General features: G+C 42.6%; 1 protein-coding gene across 9 annotated transcripts in view; it reads left to right on the plus strand.

Annotated features, from left to right (window-relative positions):
• POLA1 (DNA polymerase alpha 1, catalytic subunit) overlaps window positions 1–12,765 on the plus strand; it is a 538,408-nt gene that overhangs the window by 243,169 nt on the left and 282,474 nt on the right. For all 9 annotated transcript variants that reach the window (XM_073565907.1, XM_073565906.1, XM_073565909.1 and 6 more), the window contains exons 29-31: window positions 2,371–2,503; window positions 4,885–5,016; window positions 10,333–10,507. In XM_073565907.1, coding sequence (XP_073422008.1) covers window positions 2,371–2,503; window positions 4,885–5,016; window positions 10,333–10,507 — 440 coding nt within the window. The remainder of the gene's footprint in view (window positions 1–2,370; window positions 2,504–4,884; window positions 5,017–10,332; window positions 10,508–12,765) is intronic.

Below are 12,765 nucleotides of genomic sequence, written 5' to 3' on the forward strand. Positions count from 1 at the left end.
GTATGTATATGTGTTATATATATTATTCGTTACCTTAACGGCATTTTAATTGACCAAAGATAAATGCATACAAGTATGCTCATAGATATAATGTATTTATGTGCACTTTATGTATTATGTTCTCTTCGGTTGATTAAAATGCTGTTAGTCTATGTGCACACGTATGCAGAAAATTTCTGCATAAAAACCGGACTCCTTCCCAGAAAACGTTTTTGCCGCGATTTTTTCCGCGCGTCCCCAGACACATAGAAAATAGGTAGAAATGCGGAATTTTCCGTGAAATTAATGAGCATGCTGCGTTTTTTTACCGCGAAGCTTTTTTTTTTGCAGAAGAAAACGCATCAATATGCACAAAAAGTGTAAAATGCATTAAAATGAATGGGAAGCTTCTTTTAAGCGTTTTTTGAGCTGATGTTTTTGGTAAATCCGCGGGAAAAACGCTGTGTGTGAACACAGCCTTAAGGTAACATAAATTAATTTAGTCTTAATTACCATTTATTTTCCCCTGCTGTTACTCACCTATGTGTGTGTAGTTTTCTTTATCTTCCTGTATAAGTTATCTGAATTAACTCTGCAGGCGGTTTTTAATAAATCCTTTGTAGAATTGCTGATCACAGGAAACGTGGGGATCTGTTATGGGGCATACCTGCTACCTAAAGGATCAAAACCTCACTGATGTTTGTCATTCACTACAGGCAATCCAACCCCATGAACAGTGAATGGGAGCTGATCTCCCATTTCTCTCTATGGGGAAAGATGGCTCAGACTTATCTTGTAATCTGCAGCATTGGGTAGGAAGTCACAAAAAATGTACCCCATTTTTTTTTTTTAGGGGGGGGAGGGGGAGCTGCTTTTTTCAACCTCCTCTCCACAGTTTTTTTTTCTTTCCAGCAATTTTTATTTTGTTTAATTAATTCTTGCTATGGGACTCCTGTAAAGGATGATCCTAGGTTTCCTGCTGCCTAAGGCAAAAAACTGAAATAACATTCCCCCATCCCCAAAAAAAAGAAATTGTCCTTAAAACCAGTCTGTCAGCTTCAAAATCCATTTCAAAGTAATCATAGATCTGGAGATCCCCACCGATCACTCAACAGACCCCTGAGAAGTGCAGAGCTCAGGAGATAAAAGCATACGGCCTGCATGCACAGACTTGGGGTATGGATTCAATAGAAGACATCCAGAATTATCTGCTGTTTGGGACGCCACTCATCTGCAGGCTATAAAAGTACCTAGTAAATTTAAAAATATGAATAAAGTTTGGTAACTCTAATACAACTGTATTTTTCCACCACAAATATGAAAATCTAGTGGAACAGTAACAATGGAGGAGCGATAAGTGTGGAATCAGATGGTGTCGAGACCTGCTGCATGCTATTGAAAGTTCTGAATTCGTAGCATGCTAGACATGTACATACATATATATGTATTATGATCAGATTGTACACAGATCTCCAAGACCGTTGGCCACACAACCCAAAAGAAAACGTGTCCTGTAGTCAGATAATTTCTAGCATCCTACAAACTTTTAGGTGGGATGATCTGTAATGATGTTTGATAGTCAAGTCATTCTTGGGATGTTGTCACGGGTAAAATCTTCAATGTTTTGAAACAAACAAACTAAATTTGCAATTATGGTTTTGGGGATTGTGCCATAATCACAAATGATCTTTGCACAGGATAAGTGACAAGTTGCTGTTTGCTTGGCATCTTACTGCTGGGGCCCACACCAGTCCCTGGATCTCAAGTGCCTTGTGTAAATGGAGCTGTGATCAGACACTGATGCTCCATTCAGACTTGTGGGTCTCCCAGGCTGAGTGCTCTGCTTTATCTCTCAGGCCCAACAGCTGTGCGCATGCTCCAGTCCTGCTCATTTACCGTATCATTCTACGGGACTTGGCAGACTTGGCACCCTGTTCTCAGTTGTGGGGCCCCCAGTGATCAGCAGCTTATCATGTTTCCTATGGCTAGATCAGTTATGATTGTGGCGTAACGTCTATAAGACTGCTGTTTGCCAGTGTCGGATAGAAAGCATGTCTGATTCATTCTCTTACATTTCTTCCTCTGTGAATTCCCTATGCTCTGTTCCACTTCAGATGCTCTTTTATTTTCTTGGAGAATTATCAGTTAACTTGCACTGATTATCACTGATTTCATTTGTTCAAAGGAAGGTTGTAAATTGTCTCTTTTGTTCCTGATGTCCCAATTATGTTCCACCTGCTTCCACTGACCTCCTTAGCTTCTGATTCAGTCAAATTAGCTCACCCTTGTGATGGGTAATGTCTTCAGCTGAGGCTGATCACATCTTCGTCTGCCCTTCATTTGTTTTCTGAAAAGTCTTTTACATTTCATTTTATTCTTCTCCCTTTGTAGCTATGTGATCAGCCAGATCTTGTCAGACCAACCCCGAGATACTATAGTGGAAAACATTCAGAAAAAACTCGTGGAGATTGGAGAAAATGTGATAAACGGCAGCATGCCCATTAGCCAGTATGAAATTAATAAGGTAAATGTTTCAAGGGGTTGCAGTTTCCAGATTTTCCCTTTTGTGCTAATGTACCGTAATCATTGAGAGATAAGGTACTATGATATAGTTATGGTAGCTTGTTACTTGTTTACTGTATGCATATTGTTTTTAACCAGATAACACATTGTGAGGTAGCGCTGTCATTTAAGTAGGGGATCACTCGCTTGGCAGCCACAAAATCAGATCCGGCACAGGTTTTCCATAAACCAGTGTAGTCCATGCGGTTTATTAAACATCATAAACCATGACCAGCAATATATAAACGGCATAGCGTCCATGACAGAGCTTCACTGTGTTAGCAATGTCCAATGCGCAGGCTTTTCAGCCTCACAGTTATACCTCACCACGTCAGGGTTCTCTCATGGCTGCTTCTCCATACTGCAGACATTCATTCCCTCCAGGGAACTCTCAGGCACTTGCAGCCATTACTCACAGCGTCCACACGTGCTGTCAGGCAGGAAGCCCCATCTCAGCGGGACCTTCCACACTGGACCAACCGGGTCCAAGCATTCACCACATGTGATCTACCCACATTATATGTTTCATAGCCACGCCCACCGGGTCACATGACTCTGACCTCATCACAGGTCCTTCAAGCACTTACACACTCTTTATAACAGTGTTCTTTAAACACACCCCTTGGGTGGGTTTGTAGGTAACTGGCCCGCCCATCTCCTTAGTTACCTGGAGACTTCTCCCTGTCACATTAAAGCAGCACCTCAGCAGTATCACTGCTGATCAACACATACCGTATATACTCGAGTATAAGCTGACCCGAGTATAAGCCGACCCCCCTAATTTTGCCACAAAACACTGGGAAAACGTATTGACTCGAGTATAAGCCTAGGGTGGGAAATGCTCCATCGATTATTCCCCCATATAGTGTCCCCAGAAGAAGCTCCATAGATTATTCCCCCATATGCTGCCCCCATAAGAAGCTCCATAGATTATTCCCCCATATGCTGACCCCATAAGAAGCTCCATGGATTGTTCCCTCATATGCTGACCCCATAAGAAGCTCCAGATTATTCCCCCATAGGCTGCCCCCATAAGAAGCTCCATAGATTGTTCCCCCATATGCTGACCCCAGAAGAAGCTCCAGATTGTTCCCCCATACGCTGACCCCAGAAGAAGCTCCAGATTATTCCCCCATATGCTGACCCCAGAAGAAGCTCCATAGACTATTCCCCCATATGCTGCCCCCATGCTGCTGCTGCATGTAAAAATAAAAAAAATGACATACTCACCTCTCCGTCGCTGGGTGTCAGGTGCCGGTGTCACTGCTGGCACCTGAGATACTCACGTGTCCTGTGTCCATGGCTGCTCACCGCTATCTGCCGCGTCATCAGTCAGTGACGTTCAGACTGCAGGGGGCGCGGCACGCACTAACCACGTCACCGCGCCCTCTGCTGCCTGAAGTCACTGACCGATGAGACAGCAGCAAGCAGCCATGGACGCAGGACAGGTGAGTATCGCTATACTTACCCGTCCTGACGCTGTGTCTTGAGCCCCCAGCTTCTCCCCGTGCTCTCTCTTCCTGCCTTTAGCGGTCATGTGGTACCGCTTATTAAAACTCATGAATATGCGCATATTCATGAGTTTTAATGAGCGGCACCACGTTACCACTGAAGGCAGGAAGGGAGAGCACGGTGAGAAGCTGAGGGCTCAAAACACAGCGTCAGGACGGGTAAGTATGACCTGACACCCCCGCCCCCCCTCCGACCCCCTTTGTATATGACTCGAATATAAGACGAGAGGGGGACTTTCAGCCCAATTTTTTGGGCTGAAAATCTCGGCTTATATTCGAGTATATACGGTAAGTCTCCATCTCAAAGCCATCCACTTTGAGATACATAATGGCCATTCAGTATTCTGCCATTCATCCTTTCTCCTGGGACATCCACACAGCCACCCCCTAGCAGACACAGTGATTCCTACACCACAACATGGAGAGAAGTTTTCTTGAATTTTTCCTCAAGGATTTCTTTCCATCTTGCATGAAAGAGAAGGATGTTATCTAACCAGTAAACCAAAATTGTATTACACCTTTTATATTTTATGACTGTTTTGTGTTTGCCTACCTTTTTTTTTCATAATCTTGGCTAAGGCATATTGCTTTTACCATGTTTTTCCAAAATTTAAAGCAATAGCGCTGTGTTTTTGCTGCAATTTAAGAAAATAAAGCCTAGCCCAGAAAAGTATAATTCAGGCCCACCATGTGAACACAACCTGTAATGTTCTTCCATCAAAACAACTTTGTACTGCTGATTACTAGAGGTCAGACCCCAACCTAAAATATAAGGATAAGGGTCTCCATCTTTGATTCTCCACAAATGCTCCAAATTTTTTTTTTTTTTTAGGCCTTGACTAAGGATCCACAGGACTACCCAGACAAAAAGAGTTTGCCCCATGTTCATGTTGCCTTATGGATAAATTCTCAAGGAGGGAGGAAAATGAAAGCTGGTGATACAATCGCCTACATCATATGTCAGGTAACCAACGATGAGCCTTTATTTTTTATCATGCTAGCATATTGGATCATATGCGTGGCTTAAGTCAAAGTTTTATGTCTTCTCATTTATGTTTAAGGAGAAAGATATCAAACTCTGCCTGGCTGTTTGTGGAATATCATTAACATTTGTGATGCTGCTTTTCTTCTAACGGTGAGGGGCAGTCATGAAGGACATAAGGAGTGCCCGTCTGTATATAGTCATTGTATGCAGTCCATAATAGTTGCTGCCTGCTGGATGATGATGGACCACCAGGAGGATTCACCTTTCTTTACCTTATGCTTTCCTCATAGGTTACAAGTTTGCGAAATAAAGTTAAAATATTTAAAACTATTTTTATTTGAAGCTGTACCAATGTTCCTGGTAGAAAGCAATAATAATAAATCCATTCCATGATGTGACCTTTACACCTCTCAAAAAGTCACAAGCGGTCACTTAATTCTGGGGTATTTTAGAGCAAATGTGCAGCTTTATGTACAAGCTTCTGAAACCCTTGGCTACAATTGATGAGATACCTATCTGCTACACTCACTCAGTCAGGCAATTACCTCATGTTTGAGTCAGTATTTTTTGTCTTTTCTTCTTTGTTCTTGGTCGCTTGGCTGCACGAAGAGGCTTTTTTGGCTCTGTTAACATCGGCATTGTGGCTACCATTATACTGTAAATGCCCATGGACTCCTTTGACTTCTAATCATGTCTATATGGTTTAACCGTGGTGTCCATCTTTTTTTACTTAAAAAAAAAATAGCAGGTGTTTTTTTTTTTTTTTCTTGTGAAGTGCGATGGAATCTGCATCGGGATCTAGCCTGACACATATGTAAATCTGCCAATATACTGTTTAACCCCTTCATGACCCAGCCTATTTTGACCTTAATGACCTGGCCACTTTTTGCAATTCTGACCAGTGTCTCTTTATGAGTTAATAACTCGGGAACACTTCAACGCATCCTAGCGATTCTGAGATTGTTTTTTCGTGACATATTGGGCTTCATGTTAGTGGTAAATTTAGGTCGATAATTTTTGCGTTTATTTATGAAAACAAATTTGGCAAAAATGTTGAAAATTTCACAGTTTTCAAATTTTGAATTTTTATTCTGTCAAACCAGAGTTATGTGACACAAAATAGTTACTAAATAACATTTCCCACATGTCAACTTTACATAAGCACAATTTTGGAAATAAAATTTTTTTTTGTTAGGAAGTTATAAGGGTTAAAAGTTGACCAGCGATTTCTCATTTTTACAACAAAATTTACAAAACCATTTTTTTTTTTAGGGATCACCTCACATTTGAAATCACTTTGAGGGGTCTATATGGCAGAAAATACCCAAATTGACACCATTCTAAAAACTGCACCCCTCAAGCTACTCAAAACTACATTCAAGAAGATAACCCTTCAGGTGCTTCACAGGAGCTAAAGCAACATGGAAGGAAAAAATGGCCGTTTTAATTTTTCCAACATAAATTTTCTTTTTGCATCAATTTTTTCATTTTCACATGGGCAACAGGATAAAATGGATCCTAAATTTTGTTGGGCAATTTGTCCTGAGTACACCGATACCTCATATATGGTCATAAACCACTGTTTGGGTGCGCGGCAGGGCTCAGAAGTTAAGGAGCGCCATTTGACTTTTTGAATGGAAAATATGCTTGAATATTTAGCGGTTGCCATGTCGCATTTGGAGAGCCACTGTGTGCTTAAACATTGGAGCTCCCCCACAAGTGACCTCATTTTGGAAACTAGACCCTCCAAGGAGCTTATCTAGATGCATAGTGAGCACTTTGAACCCCCAGGTGCTTCACAAATTGATCCGTAAAAAAAAAAAAAAAAAAAAGTGTTTTTTTTCACAAAAATTTTATTTAGCCTCAGTTTTTTCATTTTCACATGGGCAACAGGATAAAATGGATCCTAAAATTTGTTGGGCAATTTCTCCTGAGCACACCAATACCTCATATGTGGTCATAAACCACTGTTTGGGCGCACGGCAGGGCCCGGAAGGGAAGGAGCGCCATTTGACTTTTTGATTGGAAAATTAGCTCCAATCGTTAGTGGACACCATGTTGCGTTTGGAGAGCCCCTGTGTGCATAACCATTGGAACTCCCCCACAAGTGACCCCATTTTGGAAACTAGACCCCCGAAGGAACCTAACTAGATGTGTGGTGAGTACTTTGAACCCCCAAGTGCTTCACAGAAGTTTATAACGCAGAGCAGTGAAAATAAAAAATCATTTTTTTTGCGCAAAAATCATTTTTAAGCCCGCTATTTTTTATTTTCACAAGGCTAACAGGAGAAATTGTACCACAAAAGTTGGTGTGCAATTTGTCCTGAGTACAGCGATACCCCATATGTGGGGGGGAAACACTGTTTGGGAGCATGGGAGAGCTCAGAAGTGAAGGAGCGCCATTTTGGAATGCAGACTTTGATGGAATGTTCTGCGTGCGTCAATTTGCGTTTGCAGAGCCCCTGATGTGCCTAAACAGTAGAAACCCCCCACAAGTGACCCCATTTTGGAAACTAAAACCCCTAAGGAACTTATCTAGATGTGTAGTGAGCACTCTGAACCCCCAAGTGCTTCACAGAGGTTTATAAAGCCATGAAAATTAAAATAAATATTTTTTCCTCAAAAATGATTTTTTAGCCCACTATTTTTTATTTTCCCAAGGGTAACAGGATAAATTGGACCCCAAAAGTTGTTGTCCAGCTTGTCCGGAGTATGCTGGTACCCCATATGTGGGGGGGAACCACTGTTTGGGCGCACGGCAGGGCTCCGAAGGGAAGGAGCGTCATTTGACTTTTTGAATGGAAAATTAGCTCCAATCGTTAGCAGACGCCATGTCGTGTTTGGAGAGCCCCTGTGTGCCTAAACTTTGGAGCTCCCCCACAAATGACCCCATTTTGGAAACTAAACCCCCTATGTAACTTATCTAGATGTGTGGTGAGCACTTTGAACCCCCAGGTGCTTCACAGAAGTTTATAACGCCGAACCGTGAAAATGAAAATATTTTATTTTCCTCAAAAAATTATTTTTTTTAGCCCGCTATTTTTTATTTTCACAATGGTAACAGGATAAATTGGACCCCAAAAGGTGTTATCCAGTTTGTTCTGAGTACGCTGGTACCCCATATGTGGGGGGGGGGACCACTGTTTGGGTACATGTTGGGGCTCGGAAGGGAAATAGTGACGTTTTGAAATGCCGACTTGATGGAATGGTCTGCAGGAGTCTTGTTATGTTTACAGAGCCCCTGATGTACCTAAACATTGGAAACCCCTCACAAGTGACCCCATTTTGGAAACTAGACCACCCAAGCGACTAATCTAGATGTGTGGTGAGCACTTTGAACCCCCAAGTGCTTCACAGAAGTTTATAACGCAGATCCATGAAAATAACAATTTTTTTTCCACAAAAATAATTATTTAGCCCCCAATTTTTTATTTTCTCAAGGGTAACAGGTGAAATTAGACCCACAAAGTTGTTGTGCAATTTTTCCTGAGTACGCTGTTACCACATATGTGGGGGTAAACCACTGTTTGGGCACACGTCGGGGCTCGAAATGGAGGGAGCACTGTTTATCTTTTTGAACGCAAAATTGGCTGGAATAAATGGTGGCGCCAAGTCGCGTTTGGAGACCCCGTGATGTGCCTAAACAGTGGAAACCCCTCAATTCTATCTCCAACCCTAATCCCAACCATAATAACCCTAACAACCACCCTAACCCCAACACACCCCTAACCCTGATCCCAACTCTAACCCTAACCACAAGCCTAACCGTAATCCCACCCCAATCCACCCCTAATACCAATCCTAATTACAACCCTAACCCTACTTCCGGCCCTAACCCTACTTCCGGCCCTAACCCTACTTCCGGCCCTAACGGAAAAATAAAAATAAGAATATTTTCTTTATTATTTGTCCCTACCTATGGGGGTGATAAGGGGGGGCGGTGATTTACTTTTTTTTAATTTTGATCACTGTGAAAGTGATCAAAATAAATGAATGAATCTGCAGCGTTGCTGTAGATTCGAGCGGGCGCACTACGCATGCGCCTGCCATTTTCCAAGATGGTGACGCCCACGATCCAGGACAGCCAGAGGGACTTTGGAGGCACCGTGCAGGGTGAGAGGGGGTGATCGGAGGGCGGGGGGAGCAGATTATGACAGCAGCTGCCGATCAGCGCCATCACTTTGTGGCGGCGGCCGATCAGCACTGTGAGTCGGTGGGGGGAGGGGGTCGGTTTAGTGTCTCCAGCCATACCCGATGCTATTTCAGCATCGGCCATGGCTGGATTGTAATATTTCACCAAATTTCATTGGTGAAATATTACAATCGCTGATTGACAGTTTCACTTTTAACAGCCAATCAGAGCCATCGTAGGCACATGGGGGCTAAGCCACGCCCCCTGGGGTTAACTATCAAGTGTCCTATGTGTGCGGGTCGGGTGACCTTTCCATGACCCCGGTCACCCGACCCGCAGGAGGACAAGTAATTCATGACGCCACATAGGCGTCATGGGTCGTATTGGCACGACTTTTCATGACGCCTATGTGGCGTCAAAGGTCGGGAAGGGGTTAAGTCAAAGGCACCTTGCGTAAATGTCTTCACTTTTTTCCCCACTGAAACCCGAGGAGAATCCATGTTTGCTCTTTCTTGTACAGTATATAATATTTGGTGAATCTGGGATTTCAGGTATGACTTTCCACTTCACCAAAGGAACTGTGTAAGGCTGTGTGCACATGCTGCGGATTCATCCGCGCGGATTTTGTAAAATCCGCAGGTCAAAAGACCTGCAGATTGCTCTGCGATTTTGCCCTGCGGTCTTTCATCTCCTCAATGGAGGATGGAGGAGATGGCAAACCGCAGCAGAATCCGCAGAAAGAATTGACATGTCAATTCTTTCTGCGGATTGAAAACCGCAGATAATCCACGTGGAAAATTCTGCACCGTCTGCACTGCGGTTTTTGATTCCCATAGGGAATCATGGTACTGTACACCGCAGCAGAAACTGCTGCGGGTCCGCAGCGGCCAAATCCGCTGCAGAACCGCAGCAAAATCCGCAGCGTGTGCACACAGCCTAAATATGCTGCCTGTTCGTCTGGTCATCTTCTAGAGGTGATTAGCATTAACTTGCACGATTGTGAAAATTTTCTGTAAATTAGAGTGGGCCAAACGTTAAAAAAAAATGATTATGAAATAGCAGAGTTGGCACCTGTCTCTAACCTCCGCAGTGATGGGAAGCATAAATGTGCCCTTCTAGTCTCTCTAAAATAGACCTTATGTGCTTGTCTTCCTTTCATGTAGGATGGGTCAAATCTGAGTGCCGGCCAGAGAGCATATGCTACCGAACAGCTGCAAAAACAAGACAACCTTTCCGTTGACACCCAATACTACCTGTCACAGCAAGTTCACCCAGTTGTGTCTAGAATTTGTGAGCCCATTGACGGGATTGATTCTGCACTTATTGCCGCGTGGCTCGGTATGTATGGCAGGTACCATAAGAATAATTATGTATCTCCATGGTGATAATATATGTGGAAGGACTCTACTTTTTTTTTTTTTTATACTACTTTTCTAACTTCCATGAGGCCTATAAGAAAGTTGATTCCAATTTCTAAGCACCCTGCACATCTGGCCCTGACTTTTTGCAGGTGGTCACAGGACTAAACCTGCTATTGCTGAGAACAACCTGAAATAAAGATAACATGGTAACATTTGTTGACAGACTCGTATTAGTAACCTGGGGGGTCGCATGATGTTTTAGATTTTGGCTGTACCTTATATCCTAAAAACATACATATACTTTGCTGGGTAACCAAGATCGTTAAAAAGCTCTCCTAGTGATGGCAGAGAAACCAGGCTTGTGCACACATTGTTTTTCCATCATTTTTCCTGTGCTTTTTTGCCTCTGAAAAGTTGCAGTATTTTAAAGTACGGTATTTGCAAAGTGATTGAGGTTTCTGAAATCCCATACACATGCTGCTTACTTTTCCTTGCAGATTTGAACCATTGTTTTTTTTCAAGCCTGCAGCATGTCAATTCGTTAAGCGTTTTTGCAGCGCTTTTCTCCCATTCAAATTAATTGGGGGGAAAAATTAGCATTAAAGGTATGCACATTTTGTGCAGGATTTTTTGCTGTAGAAAAATCTGCTTAGGCTACTTTCACATTAGCGTTTTTTTGCGCAGCGCATCGTGCGCAATCGAAACGCATGCAAAAACGCATCATGCGTTTTTGCATTCGTTTGCGTTTTTTATGCGCGTTCGTTCTCTAGGGGTTAAAACCAGTGTCCATGCGCACGCCTGCCTTCCCATAGACTGTAATGCATTTTGTCACATTCCGTGCGCAAGCTTTTTTTTTTATGACTTTCGGCGGACCCAAAAATGCAACAGTTTGCGTCTGGCGCGCCTAGTCGCACACATTGAAAAACGCATGTGCACGAAAACGCATACGAACGCATGCAAACGCAAGACCATGCGCCCCCCCCCCATGTTAAACATAGGTACGCATGACGCATGCGCATGGACGCGCACGATGCGCTGCGCAAAAAAAAACGCTAATGTGAAACCAGCCTTAAATGTGTGCACATACCCTAAATGTTGGGAGGGATTCCTACTTCTGGGTGGCCTCAGACAGCAGGACACCTGTGCATGGCTCGCTATGGAAGCCTAGGGCAGCTTCTAATGCCGAGAAGGCAGTATACATGGCTCTGTCATAGCTCTGTACAATCAGTTTTAATACTGCACCCATAGATGTCTATGGGGCACCTACTGTGCCACTTTATGCCTCTTAATGAAATTGAATAAATCCAATAGAATTTAAAAAGAAAAAAGTGGTATGCTTCATTGGATGCCATGTTTTCACATGAAATGCAGCCTTCCATGTACATCTTTTCAAAGTTGTCTTCCTGCCCGATCTGACTTTGTGGTACTAGTCATACGGTGACAGGCGAGTCTGGAATTGGCCCATTCCAGGTCAGTTCTATTCTAATTGATGAGACGCATACACAACACTCTACATATTGTTTGTGCTGATGTCAGATCAGGTCAGAAAGTGGTAATAGAGACCATGCAAAAATGGTGTGTGTGGCTTTGTATGTTGGATACCCCATAATGTGCTGTGAATAAGATGCCCTATTGTCCCAGAAACATGATGAGAGGGGTTGTGGGCTTAGTTTTGGGAATTTGATATAATACTGTATTAATAAATTAATTCTAAAATAACATGCTAGCCTCTAGGTGGCAGCACTAGCTGCCACTTCTCCAGAAGTAAAAAGGACTGTCCATAAAGTTTTACCTACTCACAAGTTTGTTCTTTTTTCCCAACATTCTCCTTTTTTTTTTTTTTTTCTGTATTAGCCTTGTCCAAATGTTAAAAATATTTTACACCTTGTAAATCTAAAAGTATTACACTAAATGTTCAATGTAAATCCGCATAGTACGTAGGCAAATATTGTAGAAAAAGCTTTTTATTTTCTTCTTTTGCATTCTGGATATTGGTATCCTGATATCATACAATTCAAAAATACATTTTTTGCAGCAATTTCAGTGTGTTTTATTCTCAGGCCATTACAAATAAATAATCCACTTTCCTGAAAAAAAGAGAAAGTGTAAACTCCATTTTCCCCTCTCCAAGGGAGGGTGTAAGATAAAAGGTTATGCTGCTGTCTGCAGGGCTAAATGATACAAGCTGCCATGATCTGTAGAGTAAATCTGAAATAATTAACAGGGCCAATTGGC

This window comes from Dendrobates tinctorius, unplaced genomic scaffold (assembly GCF_039654945.1).
Source record: "Dendrobates tinctorius isolate UK_male_01 unplaced genomic scaffold, ASM3965494v1 ptg000016l, whole genome shotgun sequence".
NCBI lineage: Eukaryota > Metazoa > Chordata > Amphibia > Anura > Dendrobatidae > Dendrobates > Dendrobates tinctorius.